The sequence below is a fragment of the Eretmochelys imbricata genome, chromosome 9 (genome assembly GCF_965152235.1).
Source record: "Eretmochelys imbricata isolate rEreImb1 chromosome 9, rEreImb1.hap1, whole genome shotgun sequence".
In the NCBI taxonomy this organism is placed as follows: domain Eukaryota; kingdom Metazoa; phylum Chordata; order Testudines; family Cheloniidae; genus Eretmochelys; species Eretmochelys imbricata.
The window spans coordinates 42,989,265-43,008,487 of NC_135580.1; the positions used below are offsets into that span (position 1 = coordinate 42,989,265).

At 43.5% G+C, this 19,223-nt stretch overlaps 1 protein-coding gene across 12 annotated transcripts in view; it reads right to left on the reverse strand.

Moving 5' to 3' along the window:
• Positions 1-1,264: 1,264 nt before the first annotated feature.
• ST6GAL1 (ST6 beta-galactoside alpha-2,6-sialyltransferase 1) overlaps positions 1,265-19,223 on the reverse strand; it is a 116,590-nt gene continuing 98,631 nt past the window's right edge. For all 12 annotated transcript variants that reach the window (XM_077825873.1, XM_077825869.1, XM_077825874.1 and 9 more), the window contains 3 exons: positions 13,433-13,534; positions 9,811-9,985; positions 1,265-3,951 (listed from right to left, as the gene is read on the reverse strand). In XM_077825873.1, the coding sequence (XP_077681999.1) occupies positions 3,710-3,951; positions 9,811-9,985; positions 13,433-13,534 (519 nt within the window). In that variant the 3' untranslated portion in view covers positions 1,265-3,709. The remainder of the gene's footprint in view (positions 3,952-9,810; positions 9,986-13,432; positions 13,535-19,223) is intronic.

Here is a 19,223-nt window from a genome sequence, read left to right on the forward strand (position 1 = left end):
ATAAGAACTGGGAATCACATCTCTCAGAATTCCCTTGCTATACTGGGCTGGCTCCAGGCTTGAGTTTACAGGGACAGCACACCCTGTTTCAAATAGTTATATATGACAATAAGGGTCTAATTCTGTCTCCCTCATTCATGGAGGAGTATTTTAGCACACAGCTAGTCCCACCGACTTCAATGGGGCTGCTTGCTTAGTGACATACCTCTAAACATGAGTAACAGAGGCAGAATTAAGCTCTGAAATAGCATGAGGAGGCTAGATTGCGTCTGGTCACCTGTAAATGTTCTACTGCCCCACAAGAAACACAGAGGATTGGATGGGAATCCCCAGGACCTGGCCTGTGGTTCTACTCAAACCTGGGGAAAAGGAGGTGTAAGGAGCTTTCCCCATTTATTTGGCCTGTAAATACCAGACAGAATTTCAGTCTGTGTTCAGGGAGCTGCCTCCCTGCTCCCACTCAAAGTCAGCAAGGAGGAAGGTGGGCTGGGGCTCTACCTTGCTCACCCAACATCCACAGAGCCAGCCAGTCACATGTAAGAAAGTGAGCTGCATCTAGTAATGGAGTGTAGTTTTGTGGACACTACCCGTGCACCTCTCAGAGCTCCAGCAGACTTTCTACTAGACAGACAGGGATGTCAGCAAGAAAGATGGGAGTGGAATGGAGTTATCTGAAAGATTAATTCAAGCAGATTCTGAAATAAGAACTTCAGCAGCGATGGAATTGGTAAACATTTGGCCATATTTTTTTTTTAAAAAAAGCCACCATGTTACAGGTACTCCCTTTCATACAAGGTCCAGTTTGAGACTGGAGTGCAAAGGCAGTGTAATGATCAGTGCAGGCAGCACCTCCACCAACAGGTGGTGCTGTATCTTTACCTTAGTGGTGTTGTCTTGTTTTGATACTATGTTGTCATCTTGGTTGGGGTGGAGGTGGCGCTAGGAGAAAATTGAATTCTGTCTCTGTGTGCTGAAGTTGTTACATAGTGTCCCAAAAAATCCTTGTTGACCTGGAGTTGTCAGCAAATATCGTGTAATAACCGTTATTCAAATTCCTTCTCCTATTCACTGAAGATGCAACTTGGCAAGCTGAACTGTCACACTATTTGCAGCATCTCAATACATCCTTTGATTTCTACAGTGAGTAATACAGTAGAGTGGTGAGGGAATGTTTGCTATGTCTCTTCTGAATTATTCCTTCTCTCAAACTTTTGCAAACCCATACATGGAAGGTAGGAAAAGGAGGGGGAGAAATTACACAACATTTAATATCCTGATGTTAGTTTAATTTAAAAATGACACAGAGACCATCTCTTTAAAAAAAAAAAGACACTATTACAAATTGTACATCTTCTTTGGATCCTTCAGTATTATTTCAAACTATTTTAAAAGATCAGTGTTCAGACAATTTTTAAAAATGCTGAGTTTTGTACTTCCACTTAAAATTTAAAATACCGCTACAGAATTAATTCAAACAGCTTGATAGTTTCATTCTGTACAACAATGGAAATTGGTAATGAGTCACAGATCGGAACTCACTATTATCCCGACACAGCCTTTGCAGAGCTGTACACACATTTAAAAAAACATTCTTTAAATGTTGGACCAGATTCTGATTTCATATACACTGGTGTAAACCCACTGTAGTCCCTTTAGATTTACACTGGTTTATGGAGATCAGAATCTGAGCCAATGTCTTCAAAAGGTTTTATTAAAAACAACAGGAATTCTCATTTTACAAGTACCATGATGCAAATTTTCTCACTGGTACCTTATTCGGTTAAGCCCTGATCTCACAACTGGATCTGCACAGAGTCCCGCTAAAGTCAACTGGTCTCCACATGGAATGCAAGGGTTCCTCTGTAGATCCAGATCAGTGGTGGGCAAGCTCTCCCATGAATCCAGTGGGTCATACAATACAAGTTTAACAGAAGGCAGAATTTAACCCAGTGGGTTCTTCACAATGGAGACAAAGTCTGTTGTTGTGCAACTGTTTTCCTACCACAGGGATGCATATTATGGACAGCAAAATTAGCATCTACTTTCTGCAACTAAAACCATTAAAACCCATACCATTCAAAAACAGATATTTGACATTACCGACTGAAAATTAAATAATATCGACTTTGTCATATATGTAGGTAGGATCAGCAAACAGCAAACATCATATTAATTGTTGAGCATTTGTACTTCCTATCAGGTGTTCCAGCACTGGCACAATGCCATGGACCTGAGTAGGGTTACACCAGTGTACACAACAGAAGAGTCTGACCCGGTGGCTTCAGCTTGGAAGCGAAGATCCTATGAATCAGAATCATGAGAAAAGGGGTAGTGGATCTGGAATAGGTGAACAGAGGGAAGGGAGACAACCGAGGTGACCTCTCTGCACAGTCGAAAGAAGAACTATGATTGGGGGAAATCTAAACAACTACTCCTTTCATGAGCTCTGGGGACAAAAATCACATCAATGGGGCAGGAAGGAGTCAAAGCTCTGCCCCCCTCCCTTTTGGACTGGCTTGAAGAGCAGAGTGCAGCTCCCCATTCCCAGCTGCTATTTCAAGAGCTAGTGTAATGTGCTCATTCTCTGCACACTTGGAAAGGGTGTATCTGTGTGTGTGTGTGGGGGGGGGTGTATCTGGGTGTGTGTGGGGGTGGGTGTGTGTGTGTGTGTGAGAGAGAGAGAGAGAGAGAGAGACTGACTGACTGACTGACTGACTGACTGACTGACTATCTAAATGTCAGGAATATCTAACAAAGGTCAACTTGGATAGCTGATGAAACCTAGAAGGGGAGAACTGGTTTGCACCTGGCTAGAAGCCCCAAGGCTTATTTAGTTGCCTGTGACTATGTGGTATTATTGTCCTAAATTACTAATGGGGAGACTTTCACAGGGCACAAATGGCAATTAGGCACCAACCCCCATTACAATTGCAAACTGCCATTTATGCCTTTCAAAAGTCTTCCCCAAAATGATTTGGAATTAAAATATCCTGTGTCCCCAAGAGGATGCTACATTGAACAAACAGTGCTGAGTGATCATCAGACATTTAAATTCAATTTAGTAATTCACTGAACATCATAACTTTTAAAAAGGTAAAAATTCCAAAACAAATCAACACTGAACACTTCCTCTTTGATTGGACACAATCACCATCACAATTCCAGGATATAAAGGACTGTTTCTCAAGGTTGGTAGGACGATAATGCAAGTCATAGATTTTAACTTGTTGAACTACTGCCTATCTTAGCAGGCAAACTTGACAGTGGGTCCATAATCGTAGGCCTGTCTTTAAGGAATCAAGAACCATGGGATTATTTTTAGCCACTCTTTATTAAAAGGGGCCAAATTTTCTGCTGTTCACGGAGTTCAGCGGAGTGACACCAGCAGTACGTTGGTTTAACTGCACAGAAGAAAACTCAGGTGGCCAACTGCAGCTGAAGGATACTCAGCCCCTCAGACGATCAGACCTACTAATCTGACTGGAGGTTCACACAGTAGATATTGGATAATTGTGGTGGAGGATGTATAATGCTTTCTGCTATTGTTCAGATCGGAGAAGTTGCATCACAGGAATCCTTAATGTAAGGGGTGCGTTATGGAAGAACTGCCAAGGCACATCAATGTTTAGGCCTAAAAATCTCAACAATATCCTTCTAAAAGTGCTTTGAAAATCAACAGAAGTATCTATGCACAGTAGAAGTTGAGTTGCTAACAGTGCATGTTTCTGAAGCCGGGCAAAGTCACTTTCCCATGAGTGTAAATTAACTCATTTTGGCCTTGGTTAACACGCTTCACCAAGTTTTTCTCAAACAGCAGTGGATGGTAAGCACCCATGGTGCAGGCGCGGTCATGGTATCTCTGGTAATAGTGGCAGATGTCTGTCTGTCGTTTGGAAGGGAGGAATTCATAAATATTCACTTCATCACAGAGGGTCATCATGATCACAATGCCTGGCAGGGGGAGAGCAAGAACCAGTTAGTCAACCTGGCAAAAAGGTTATGAAACCAACCATCTTCTTGCTTAAATGTGAGACATGAGGTTTATGCGAAATATCCCCTTCTGTCTCCCAAGATGGGAGGCGGTGGGGTTTCCCTGCAAGAAGTGGTCTTCTTAAAGTTCAGACCACAGGAGAAGGAGAAAAGGCTGTGATTGGAGGAGGCTACTTTCTGAAGCTCCTTGAAGTTTGCACAATTGTTGAGCCACTTGCTCATTCACACACAAATTGGTTACACCTCCAAAATCACAGATGCTGTGACTGGCAGCTGCATCCTGTCAGACACGGCACAGTCTACCCCATTAAAGCCTCATGGAGATACTGTGTGACAGCAATATGCCATGAGTTATAAGATCAGCATTAAAAAATGCTATTTCTTCTTGATAGCTGGGTGAAAACTTGCCGAGTAGCCAAGCATGCACTATATCAGTGGTTCTCAAACTGTGGGTCGGGACCCCAAAGCGGGTCGCAACCCTGTTTTAATGGGATCACTAGGGCTGGTTTAGACTTGCTGGGGTCCGGGGCTGAAGCTTGAGCCCAACCACCTGTGGCTGAAGCCAAAGCCTCAGAGTTTCAGCTTCGGCCATCGGTGGCGGGGCTCAGTTTACAGGCCCCCGCCCAGGGCAGCAGGGCTGGGGCTTTGGTCCCCTCACCTAGGGCGGTGGGACTGGGGCAGGCTCAGGCTTCAGTCCTCACTACTATTTAAGTTGGCAACACTGGCCAGTCTCAAGTCTAGGGGAGGGTTTTGTGTTGTGGGGGAGGAGTGCAACACCTCACCTAATGAATGCACAGCCAGTAAAAATCACAAATCTAGAGAGGGCTTGTTTTGCAGTTCAACACCACTGCACAGTATGTTACTCTTCAAGCTCAAAGCAATTTCCCTAGATGGAGCAGTGTTGCCCTCATGTGTCTTATGTGAAGTATACAAGCAATTCTAGAATGCAGTTAATAATGATGATCAGCCAGATTCCGTGGTATGTTCTGTGCAAAGCAACTGTTAAAGGGGGAACAATTAATCCGGGTTTACAGGCTGCTTTCACCTTGCTAAAGCAGCACAAAGCACCCAGGGCATACCAGGGAATCTGGATCAATATTTATTTTCTAGCATCCCACTGAATTATGCCGAGTTTCAGATCTGAATGTTTTTTGTGACATCTGGAAGGACGACTAGGGAATCTACTAATGCTGCACAACAAATTCTTTTTAATTTTGTGACTTCTTTGCCAAATTGTAGTCCCCATTTTTAAAAAAATATTTTGATCAGACTTTACCATAAGTAACTATTTCCACTTACATGGGGCTTTCCAAAGGTTCCCAGAGCATACTGAACAATTTAAGCATCACATCATCACTGGGATACACAATGTAGTTGTAGCTGTGTTGGTCACAGGATATTAGAGAAACAAGGTGGGAGAGGTAAGCAGAGGCTACTTACTGCAACTGGAGGTTCTTTGAGATGCGTGGTCCCTATCTGTATTCCACACATGGGTACGCATGCACACCATGTGCCTGAGTCCAGAAATTCTTCAAAGCAGTCTCCACTGACCCACACATGCGCAGTAACTCTCCTCATGCTCCTGACTGAGACTATAAGAGGCAGTGTGGGTTGACGCCATTCCAGTTCCTCTTCTTACTGCAATCCAACTAGATCCAAAGCAGAGGGGATAGAAGGTGGCTAGTGGAATACAGATAGGGACCACACATCTCAAGGAACCTCCAATTACAGCCAGTAATCTTCATTTCTTCTTCAAGTGCTGGTCCCTATGTGTATTCCATACCTGGGGGACTCTCAAACAGCACATTCAGACCAGAAGATGGTGTGAGGAAACTGGCAGCAGAGAGGTTTGTAGTACTGCTGTTCCTATAGCTGCATCCACCATTGCTGCTTGAGTTAGAGCATAGTGTGATGTCAAAGTATGGATGGTTTCAGAGTAACAGCCGTGTTAGTCTGTATTCGCAAAAAGAAAAGGAGTCCTTGTGGCACCTTAGAGACTAACCAATTTATTTGAGCATGAGCTTTCGTGAGCTACAGCTCACTTCATCAGATGCAAGTATGGATGGAACTCCAAGTTGGTGCCCTGTAGATGTCTTGTAGTGGAACATCCAATAAGGATGCCGGGGAGGCAGCTTGTGTCCACGTGAGGTGAGCTGTGATACGCCCAGGATGGGGGAGCTTCGCTGTTTTGTAGCATTCTGAGATGCATCCTGAAATCCAGTTAGAAATCCTCTGTAATGATATAGCTTGTCCCTGTGACCTTTCTGCCACAACGACAAAGAATCTCGAAGATTTTCTAATGGATTTGGTTTTCTGCAGGTAGAACGTCAGGACAAGCCTGACGTTAAGGGAGTGAGGTCTCTTTCCTCAGAAGAAGCATGGGGTTTTGGGAAGAATACAGGTAAGTATTGATATGGAACTCAGACACAATTGTGAGAAGGAATCTGGGATGTAACCTAAGGGAAAGCTTCTGCTTGTGAAATACTGTATAAGGAATGTCTGCCATTGTGGCTACCAGGTCACTGACCCTTCTTGCCAAAGTGATGGCTACTAAGAATGCCACCTTCATGGACAGGGGGATCATGGCACATGTTACCAGAGGTTTGAAGGGCAGGCCTGTAAGTGTTCAGAGGACAAGGTTAAGGTCCCATTGAGGCACAGGTTTAATAACCAGTGGGAAGGGTCCTGATCAAGCTCTTCATAAATTGAACCATGGTTAGGTGTGTAAAGATACAATGTCCTTCCACTGGGGGGAGGAAGACACTAAATCGCTGCTAGGTGTACTCACAGTGAACTGAGGGTGAACCCTGAGCTCTTCAAGAAGAGGAGATAGTCTAGGATAACTGGAATGCTCACAGTATTAAGTGACTCTCCTCATCCAGAAAGGACTAGAACTGGGCTCAGTCTTCCATGGGGAGTTTGTCTTTACATTCTGTAGGCCTGGTGTAGGTGTTAAAATTGTATTTTGCTAATAAAGCTTTGTAATCAGCTATACAAAATTGGAGGACTGCAGAGGAGAAAACGTTCCTACCAGGAGATCCACTCTCTTTGAGCCTTTATGGGCCAAGGTAGATTTTTGGTAGCGTGGCTGAGCTCTCTCTGTAGTCACCTGTACCACCAACAAATTACGGGCAGGATGAGAAAACAAGAAGTCAGCATCCTTAGCCGGCACAAAATAGCATAGGGGCACCAGATGCCGGTGTATGCTAAACCTCTCCGGCTGGTTCTAATATGGCCTGATTAGTTTGGAAGGGCCACCCTGGTCGGTCCCTGTGGTCGTAAAATGTCCAGTAGTTGATTCTGAGGGTCATGGACCTCCTCTAGATGAATTTGTAGATCATTAGCGACCTTGTGCAACAACTCCTAGTATTGCTGGTTGTCATCCAGAGGAGAGGGCAATGAAGGAGTGACAGTGGTGTCCAGAGATGATGATGATGACGCCCCCATCGGAACCGGTTCTGGTTCTTCCTCCTCAGACACATATGGAACCAGCTGATGAGAGGAGGAGGAGTGGTATGACTCCTGAGACGGGTCCAGGCACCTGCAATAAGGAAGGATCCATTGCTCATGGTGGCCCCCCCGGGAAGGGTCATAACAGACAGATAATAGTGTCTTGGCTGTCTGTTAGGGCTCCTGTGTCTCCACAGAGATACTGGTGCAGCTATCTCCTCCAACTCCTCTGATTCCATCAGTACTGGGGCTCTCCTGTGTGATGGATAGAGATGGGACTTCTCTTGAGACAATGGTAATGATTTCCCCTCCAGGATAAGGATGTCTCTCAGGAGGGCAGGGCCCAAAAGGAGTGGAGACTGCAGGTAGGGGAGGAAGACATCCTCTGGCATTACAAAGGTCTCCACACAGCCTGGAGTCCGAGCAGTTCCCATAGAAACTCCTGAAGGGCCCAGTTCATCTGATGAAGCCAGGCTTTGGATAGATGAGATGGTACCAATGAGGAATACTGTCGGAACCAGTGGCTCCTTCTTTTTCCTTGTTTCTTGAAACCCGGGACCCTGGGCATAGTCCAGGGACTGAGGACAATTTCGCCTGACTGGAGAGGGGGAGTATTCTATTCCATGCTAACTAGAATTCCTAAGCTAAGATATAAACTATTTACAAATAAATTTTACAGGCTGTGCAACAACAGAGGACATGATTCTGACTTAGGCCATGGGGCAGTAAGAAGAAACTGGAGAGGTGTTGATCTGCACTGCCTCTTATATCCTCAGTCAGGCACGTGAGGGGTGTTATTGTGTATGTGTGGGTCAGTGGACAATGCTCTGAAGAAACTCCAGACTCAGGCATGTGGCATGGATGCGTACTCATGGCATGGCCTTAGCAGGTCAGATCACAGCCAGAGTGGTTATGAGGGTCACTGCACATAGGGCTTGGCCAGTGGGGCTATAGCAGGTATGCTGGTCCCTATGTGTATTCCACACAGGGGAAGAATATCTTTTATTGGACCAACTTCAACTGGTGACAGAGACAAGTTTTCAAGCTACAAAGAGCTCTTCTGTAGAGGTCACCTGAAGAAGAGCTCTGTGTAAGCTCAAAAGCTTGTGTCTCTCTCTATCATCACTGGGAGACAGATTATACTCATTTTACAAATGGGGAAACTGAGGCATAAAAAGTCAAGAGACTGAGCTGTGCAGGAGTCCTGCCTTCTCAATCCCTTGCTCTAATCAATAACCATTTGCTTTGTCTTTTCCTTCTAAAATTAGCTGTCTCCCCCATTACACATTAGTGTTGAACAGGAGCCAGAAATAATTTAATAGTTTAGAAGGCAGAAATATGAGTTTGTAGAAAGAAAGAAGAATTCTGACTGGCAGAAACATGATCAGCTAACCTAACTTTGTTAAGGTCTGGTTCTGCGCCTACATGGGGTGGGGGGCAATATCTTACAGTATGAGTGTCCTCTTGCAAGCAGTAGGATGGTAACCAAAGCAGAACAATTTTGCCACTGACAAAGCAAACAAGACAACAACTCCACTGTAAGTGGTTTTCTTATAAATCGCTCCTTAGCGGTCAGTTCCTTTTCATTTTGTTGCTGATTAAATGAGGTTGTGAAGAGGAGAAAACCTGGCCACAATAGAATTTCTGTCTGGGAGGAAAATGGACCTCTTCACTAATGTTCTGAGATTAGCACAAGGTGATGAAACAAAAGGGCTTTAGAACGAGAGATAAGGCTGGCTGAGGGGGAATTATTTACCATTTTTACAGCTATTATGAAGTTCTGAAAACTTTTTCCCCTTATCAAATCTTTCTTTTTGAACTGTGCTTATCCCATAATAGGTAATGGCTCATCAATTTGAAAAATAAAACTATTTGTTGACTCCAATAGAGAGCTGATAAATTTATTCGCTTGTTAAAATAAAAAAAGTAATGAAAAGGAATAGCAGTGAAAGCCCTGAAAGACTTCACTGTGCTTCAGATCAGACCAGATATGAGTTGCTCTTTTCCTATTGGCTAAAAATGCTGGTGACCAGTAAAAGGTGATTGCACCTTTTATTGACAATTGACATTATTGCACCTAACATTCCTGCATGCACCTGTGTTTGATCTGAGTATAGCTATTTCTGGAGTCAGTGCTACACAGAACAGTTTGAGAGCCGCTGCTGGGAAATGCTGATTTCTAACATAATTAAGCTGCTGTTTTGAGATGGGAAACGTTGCATTTTACAGAAGTTGACCATTGTTAGGAAGCTCTAAAGGGCTTCTTTGAATCTGATAAACAGAAAGCACAACCATTATCAGCACTTCAATAAACTGAAGAGCCCCATCCAAAATTAATAAAGTCAAATATTTACTGGGCAGATACATTACCAAGCATTCCAGAAGAAGGTGGATTGGGCTGAATATCCTCCACTGAGTTCTCCTGTAGGATATCCCAGAGCTCCCATTGCATTTTTGGGTTCAGGATATAAAAGGGCTGTTTCGGATGTCTGGTACGATACTCCTTGTAGTTTGCAAAGAAATTGTAGTCTGGTTTTCTGTACCACTAAAACAGAATTAACAAGTCAGATCCTTTCCCCCCTCCCCTAAGGACAAGATCTCTCATAAAACACCTAAGGAATCTACTATTGCTCTGCACTGCTGCGGGATCCAGTAACTTATGTTTCATGTAACAGGCTGCCCATCAAAATTCCACCTGCATTCTAATTCAGAGGGCAAGGTGCTGATGGAAGAGCTAGCATGCACCAGACGGGTGAGCCCATGGCACCCATAACGGAATACAAAAGTCTACAACAATATCCACTGTGTAACTTTAAAGATGCTGTGAAAGAACTTTCTTTACAAGTGGAATGTAATTTGACATGCGTATCACACCAGGCTGTATTGCAATTCACAAAGCAATGTAGGCAAACGGCACTTTTCCCTCCCTTCCTGCAGTCTCTATTATAAGATACCCTCATACTGAAGACTGATGGGGAACCATCTCATCTTTTAGTGGTCTGTTATGGAGTTCTAATCCTTCTAAGCTTCTCATCTCTAATGCATTAAGATCTTCACATGTCAGTGGCGGGTGTGTCAGTGATCCAGTTCATAAAAGTGTCTTACCAACTACTCCATTTTTATTTGCATTTAGGGTCTGATCCAAAATTCAGTGGAAAGAACCCCAAGGACTTCAATCGACTTTGGATCATTAATGGCTGCCGGATATTTAAATTGGGAGATTCAGGGGGAAGATTTTCAAAATTCTTTCTTTGCTACATGAAAGCAAGCAGCCCACTAGCAATAAAATCTGGAAAAGATCCCATTTCTTCTCCTTTCCGTTCCCAAACATTTTAGAAGATACTACCTCTCTCCTTCTAGAATACCGAGCTAGCAGGACTGTTCACGTGGCCTAGAAAGACACTGACAGGACAACCTTGCGTGCAGCGCGTCATTTTTATACCATTCTCAATTGTTATATTTATCTCAGAGAACAAAAGGTCATATTCCAAGGCTAGCACACAAGCATCTTTGTCACAACATTGCACCAGAAGATGATAACGTACAGTATGTGCAGTGAACTGTAATTGTGTGTATTTGTGAGCTTACAAATTTATAAGCTTTCCTTTCACTACCTTACTTCAGTAAAAATACTGAAGGAGAGCTCATGCTTCTTTAAACTCTTGGACCATCTAGAAGAGAGGAGGTTTTACTAGGCAGTAAGTACCAGCCTAGCTCATTAGAAGCTCTTAAGCATGCTACATACATACCCTTGCTTCATTGGACTAGACAAAGGCTTGGACATTCAGATGACATTTTATAAGCAATGTCTCTGACCAAAGAAGTAGTTTATAAACACTCATTTATAGTTAATTTCCAAATGACTTCACTTAGATTCTAATACACTAGTACAATGCTGCGAAGTGGGCTTTAGGAACACTGCAGGGACTTCTTGTTTAGTCGTATCTGTATCCATTCAAAGTGAAGAATGCATGGAAGTGTTTTTATAATCCTTGGCTTTCTAAAAGTTAAAAATGATTGTGAATGGGAACCAATCTGGTAGGTGACCTCTGAGCACACTTCCCGCATCGGGCTCCGCACATGAGATAGACATTTGCTCACCTATCTCCTCCTGGTTCGTGGATCACTCTGGGGCTTAGGTTGGGGATAGGTGTCCAGACACCTAGAGTGGGGTGCAGTGGGCATACTTGAAGGCAGAAACTTATTCTGGAGGGAACTTTTAGGCTGAAAACATAAGTGTCAAGTTTAGGTGCCTACAGAATTCAGCAGGAGTTTTGTGGAGCCTAAAAATGAGATTTACGATCAGGACCTAAGTGACGTGTTCCAGGTGACACAGGAAGTCTGTGGCAGAGCAGGGAATTGAACCTGAATCTCCCAGTCTAGCACCCTAACCACTGGAGCAGTGTGCCTCTCTTTCCGAAAGATGACTTTCAATCACACAGTCCAGGGTTTGCGCCCTGCTCCGGGAGAGAGAGGACAGTTGTTTCAGAGTCACGTCTTCTGTCTGCTAATTACACTGGACTAGCTTTTGAAGCTGTTGCAGTTTATCACTTTGCATGCTTTGCTTGCTGAGATTGTTTGATGTACTGTAATCCTTAGCTTTGTTATTGTGCCGCTTTAGTGATGATCCTGTGCTTTCTGGCTCTGGACTATTATGCTGAAGCTCCATAAAATAGCATATTGACAGAATATTAACTTATTATTGAAACTGTCAAGGTAACTTATTGTTTTGTACAATGATGTAACTATTGCATTCATCTGAGATATTCCAGTGCAAATCAGCAATGAGGAGACCTGACAGAAAAGGGAAAACAATGAGGTCTTGTACCCTAAGAAGGCTAAATCAAAGGATGGTGCAGTATCTCTGATATTGAAATTCTTCTTCAGTGCAAATGCTGAGAGGTATTTTTTATTATTGTAAAAATGGAACAAACTCTCTCCCATTTCTGACTATACAGACTGCACAGTCAAAAAACACACTGCAAAGCGAGAAGAACCGCCCTTGGTTTTATTTTCTTATAATTTAAAGGGAGAGAGATGGTTCAAAGCTTCTGACTTCTGATTGGATGAGGGGGGCACAACAGCATACAGTTCTGCGATAAAGTTCTGAGTATACTGCCCACATGGGTGATCTACCCAGTTATTGAGAGAGGGAGGTGAGATGACTGCTAATGGAGCTATTGTGCAGCTACTTTGCAGTCACTACACAAGCGACTCGAGTTTATGAATCCAATACCTACGAAACTCCAGCTGACATGAGTAAGGGAATTTGCTGGCCTTTTAACAGAGCTTTCTTATCAATTATAAGCCATTAAAATATACCTAATGACAGACTGGTGCTTTCAAAACCAAAATGGCCACTGTGATCAGACTGTCCAGCCTAACTTTTGGGTTCTTGAGACAATGAAGACTATTACTCTACGGCAAGCTTGAGAATGCTATGTACAATAATGGTCACCCTGATGTGAGATCAGCCAATGGGAAACTTACTGTGGCAATAAAAGATAGACAACTCAGGGCCCTTCACCCTTGCCTGGAAAAGACACACATTTCCTTTGAGTAGGGCTATGATTTGGTCATGGAAATGTTTTGTCATGGAAAGGGGGCAAGCTGGGGACCTCGGGGACAGGGGTGGAGAGGTGAGGAATGGACAGTGAGCCCACCCTGCACTCACCATGCACCAGCTGCTCCTGTCCTGTGGGGCTGGGCCTGGCTCCCCACTCTGGGCACTGCAACCTAGCATGCAGGGTTGCAACATCACATGGGGGCATTTCATGAACTTTGCTCAAATTCAGTTTCCCTGACTGCTGTGACACAAATCATAGGAGCTGATCGCATGCAGGGATGGCAAAAGGCACTTGCGAACACATACACTGCTACATCGAGCACGCCAACTTTAAAAGGAATGATCCTCAGCATGCAGACATATATGGCAAGAAATGAGGTCACAGCTACCCTGTAAATCTCATTTACTACACTGTTCTTCACTTACCTGATGAATTTCTGCATGATAAGGCGCTGGATCCCAGACAATTAAGATTCCAGTATTGTACAATATATCTGTAAGGAACTTCTGCTCTTTGACAGTTACAAGCTTGAATGAGAAAAGGAAAGATGATTACTAACACAGCAGAATATGTATCAATCTGTGGAAGGTCAGGCAGTCAAGTATTACTAAGCATAGCTCCACCCATCGACTACTAAGGACAACAGGTAGGATTGATTGAAGTTCAAAAAGTGCTCCATTATCCTTGGATTAAACATGCTATAGAAAAGATATTTCCTTGTGTGAGCTAGCAACCATGCCCTGTCCTTTTAATTCTGCTGCTACTCCTGCCTCCAGCAGGTCAGGATGTAGTGGAGTGTCAAAGGAGCAATGGCTGCATATCTATGCATGTCACATTCCCCTTTCTACCTGTCTTTACGCAGAAAGGAGAGGATACGGGCCACTCACAACAGCTTGAAGCACGTGTGGACTTCAGCCACTAAAATTGCAGTCACTCAAATTAGCTGGGAGAAGAGTAGTAGCAGTAACTGAGACATCTAATTCTACATGCATTTCTCCAACTTTGTGGAAATTACAGACACTCTGCCAAAAAGGAAAAACAGATGGATAAGGCAACAGGCTGCTCAGATCATATTTCATTAAAAAAAAAAAAAAAGCATGCATGGGGCGAGTTTTAACAATCCACACTTCACAGTCACGCTAAATACAAACTCATGGAGTTACACTCAGAATAATGGTTCAAGTGTCAATTTCCTCAAACAGCCACTAGCGCTAAGTTACAATGACAAAAATCAGCCGGGGGCAGCTTTATCCTTTTAGTAATCCAACAACTGCCACACGGCAGGTGAGAGAGTTGAACTGGGGAAGTCCACTTTGGAGCACTGTTTACAGGAAATAAACAGGGGCTTGTCCTTTTATTCATAAGCACAATTCGAACAGACGCTTCTTGTTAACATCGTGTTAGGAAGAGGGCAGTCATAAAACCCTGACTATGCCAGACAGCCCCTCAGAAATCCAAGCCAAACGGGAGCTACTTCAGAATGAGTTGATTCATCTTTTTAAATATGCTATTTCCCCCCAGCCATCGCTAGCATCCAATCGCTATTCTGGCTGTCCCTGTCACCAGTACATCACAACCATGTCTGCCTGGCCATTCCAGATGCTTATTATTCTATAAATGAAAAAGAGTTTGCTGGTGTATGTTCTTAATTTTAAAAAGAGAGAGAGAACATTAGGTTTGAGGCCCAGAGTCCTGCCATGTGTACTTCCTGGCTTCCTCAGCCTACGCCATTTAAAACATTTCGGTCACTTTTAAAAACGAGGCTGCCGAGTTTGAAAGTGCAGCTTGGCGCACACAGTCCTTTGCAGGTGCAAATTTAAGTTTTTAACTCCCAGGCTTGTGGGAGCTACAAGCATTTGGAGAGGATGGGATTGCAGGGAGAGGGCGAGGAAGAGTGGCAGAGAGTAGCAGTGACCGTGGTGTCAGACTGGGGTGAAGGCAGGAAGGGGAGGAGGGACACAGCAGAACAGAGGGAGAGGGGATTCTTGCCAGATATTTTACAAAACAAGATGGGTCCTTTTTAGCACCATCCTGGGCAGAGGAGAAGGTGGGCTGAGAAGAGCGTTTCAGGAAAGAGTCCACGTGTCAGTAAGCGTAGGTAGGAAGTGCAAGACTCATAGTGCAGGGTCATGAAGTGAGACATTCTAAGCTGACAGGAGAGAGTTCTCCCATCGGCTTAATAACTCCACCTCCCTGAAAGGCAGTGACTATGTCGGTGGGAAAAGCTCTCCCACCAACATAGCGCTGTCTACACTGGCGCATAGGTCGACATAACTACGTGGCTCAGGGGTGTGGATTATTCACACCCCTGAGCCAAGTAGTTATACCAAAGTAATTTTGGAGTGTAGACCCAGACTCAGAGAGGCGAAGAAGAGCTGTTCAGAAAGGAAGGGGAGAGAATGTAAGTGTATGAATCAAGCAGTCACAGGCCTCTCTCTAGACTAGTGGTTCTCAAAGCCGGTCCGCCACTTGTTCAGGGAAAGTCCCTGGTGAGCCGCGCTGGTTTGTTTACCTGCTGCGTCCTCAGGTTCGGCCGATTGTGGCTCCTGGCCAATGGGGGCTGCAGAAAGCGGCGTGAGCCAAGGGACATGCTGGCTGCCCTTCCCGCAGCCCCCACTGGCCTAGAGCAGTGAACCGTGGCCAGTGGGAGCCGCGATCAGCTGAACCTGGAGAATTACCTGTGGACACGGCAGGTAAACAAACTGGCCTGGCCTGCCAGGGGCTTTCCCTGAACAAGCGGCGGACCAGCTTTGAGAACCACTGCTCTAGACTCACCCAGCAGCATGAATGCAGAGATGGAGCAAATGCGAGAGGACTTTTTCAAGGTCAGAACTGTAGGGTTGTTGCCATCTTTCCTGCCTCCATTTTTAAGCAGGGCAGGTACTAGGAACAACTGAAGGCTAAGACATATGCACCAAATTTCTATTGCAGTTGTCACTGCCTCTTACTTCTGCAACTAATCTGATAACTTCCTGCCACCTCATTTACAGCTTGCTATTGTTTGCTCTGCATGACCTTAATTTGTTGACTGTCAGTTCTAGGTTCCACATTTAATCAATGGAGCTAACTGATCTCACCACTTATTGCCTTTAGTGCCTATCTGTTCTGCTTAATCAATGGATTGATTCTTTCCACTCAACCAACTGTCATTTAACTGCTAACACACTTACTTGTCTTGCCCAGCTGTTTTGCTAATTAACTGCCAGAGGCATTGATTATTGCCTATTTGATCTGGTCTTATTTCGCTGATTTCATGGTTTCCTGATTGCCTTGCTAATTCATCATATAACCCACTAGTACATTTATCATCTATGTAATCTCTTTTGGATTAATTAACTTGTTTGATTATAGCCTTTTAGACCACATTTGCTGACTTTTACCCTAAGAATGGTATCCCTTTACCTACCCCAGCCTCCTACCTCGTTCCTTCGTTGCGTCATTGTCTCCTCTCTACTTCTCCATCATCCATCTTCCCTTCCTTTTAACACTTATTATCCAGGAACACGTGTGTCCACATGGGGAGCTGTATTGGCATAACTACAGCTGCATAATTATATATCTATAGTGTCGCGGAAGCAGGACAAATGTTTTCACTGGCACCGTTTGCATATCATAACTAGGCTGGCACTGGATATGTGGCCCCGGGAGATAGCTTCCAAAGTGGAGAACATATTATTGACCCAGTAACACAATTACACACAGACAAGTAAGGACATAAATTGCCTCCAGATTGCTGAACATGTCTGCCATGGGAAGATCAGTTTACAAAGGGACAAAGTCCAATTCTTAATTTATGTTGCATCCACTAGTCAGGAAGCAGAGACCACTGGGACGCAGCAGGCATCAAGATAACACAAATCATGGGAGAGGAGAATTCTGATGAGGAAGATAGATTAAGATTTATGAGCAACAAAAATTAATGTAAAGGAAGAGGAACAAACATGGATTAGAGAATTTGGTTACAATTTCCAAGGCAGTACAGGGGATTTACCCTTGAATTTTAACAGAATAGATGTAGCTAAACCCTCTGTACTTCTCTGAAAAAAGTCAACCCTTATTCCAAGGCAGCAACCCAGAAGACCCAGGGCTAGTCTACTGTGGTAGTGCTTTTATGTGGCTTGTGTGGTCACAGCAAAGTGCGGGGAGAGAGCTCTCCCAGCGCTCTTAAAAAACCCACCTCCTCGAAGGGCGTAGCTCCCAGTGCTGGTGCACGGTCTACACTGGCACTTTACAGTGCTGAAACTTGCAGCGCTCAGGGGGGTGTTTTTTCACACCTCTGAGTGAGAAAGTCGCAGCGCTGCAAATTGCCAGTGTAGACCGGCCCTCATTCTCTGAGAGCAGATGACTGAACCTCAAGCCCGAAGAGCAAGGAGACAGAGTGAAGAGGTGAGCAGGTAGTGAACTGGCCTGTTCTGGAGTATGAAGCTCCGTTTTTCTTCCTACCTGGGTGGTTTCAACCTGTGCTCCCTTTCACTAGATTGTAACAAGCTCTTCCTGATTAATCCAGCTAAGAAGTGATGGCTTCAAAACACTTACTGGATGGATAGCTGGGGTGCTGTGACCATTGCTTATTTCACAACTCTCTCACTGTTTAATTGTATTCCCCTTGTCTGCCTGTTGTAACTACTTGTTGTCTGTTGTCAAGTCAAATTTATTAATAGCAACTTAGCCGTAAGCCAATGCACCAAAAACAAAATATATTACAATATAACTGAAAAGTAAATCCAGGATTTTATAATATCACAATACATATAAATACAAATTTAAAAGAACATAAATCAAGTCAACCATATATAATCACCGTGCCATCTATCTTTTCCTGATTTTAGCTGCTGGCCATGCAAATAGGGCAGCCACTCAGATCACAGATACATTGTTAGTCCCTAATAAATATTCTGTTCTCTGAGATGTTGTAGAAAAAGGGACCCAGGACAAAAAAAGCACGGAAAGCCATTCTGACCTCAATACAATACAAATTACAGTATAACAAATAATAGGGTAGGCCTTCCATCTGCCCAGAGCTGCATGGACAGAGGTGGTTATGTTTCTCAGTGCCAGTATATCAGCATTCTGATTTAAGCTGTCTGCACAGATTGAAAACTGAGAGCTGTTAAGGCCCTCCTTAACTCGTTATTAGACAAACTCTCTAGATATACGTGAGTCTTTTTAATAAGGGGGAACCAAGGTGACACAGTTGTAATGGAAACAACAGCCTTGCTTAGTTGTTTATTAATATCCTCTAACCTCAAATTGATTAGGGATTTCACTTATTTAAACAAATCTAATCATTTTGAATTCTGGGAAGCCTAGAGAATGCAAAGAATTTTGAATATTCTGTCACCAAGGAAATGTACATGACAAAGCCCAACTGAGCTGTTCTTCTAAGCACAGCCTTGGCAAACATTGTGGGTATATTCAACGAATGCAAAACCAAAAGTTAATGTTAGTATTGCACTTTGGAAAAGAACAGAATTCATGCCTGTCTTGACTCTAAGAAGAGCAGCTGCAGTTCTATTTGGGACACCAAAAATCATCCTAAGGAATTTGTTTTGAAACACTTCCACTCCCATTTGATCATTCCACCCCCATGTTTCTGCACCATACAAAATCTGAGTGCATACCTTAGCCTCAAACAAACACTAAAACACTAAAAACCCTGGTATTCTGATAACCGTAAGCATGCGTGGGTTATGGCTTTGACTTTACAGGAAGGGTAGAGACTCTGGTTGATTTATGCTGCCAGATTTATACATTACTTGAGTAAGAGGTATTTGGCTCTTTAACCAGAGATAAGACTGTGAAGATTAAACAACTCTATAACTTAGGTCTATGAGAATGTATGTTGGTAACATTTAAGTTAAGAAGATCTGGGGCATGAAATATCTTCTGAGTTTTGGAGGATACAGGATAGAGCAGGTTAAAAGGAACCAGTTTGGGAATGATTAGTTGAACTGTTCCACTCTAGGTTAAGTGATAAAAGAAAGGGTAAGGACTAGAGCTGTTAATTAATTGCAGTTAACTCATGTGATTAACTCAAAAATTAACTGCAATTAAAAAAATTAATCATGATTAATCACAGTTTTAATTGCACTGTAAACAATACAATACCAATTGAAATTTATTAAATATTTTTGGATTTTTTTTTACATTTTCAAATATATCAATTTCAGTTACAACACAGAATACAAAGTGTACAGGGCTCACTTTATATTATTC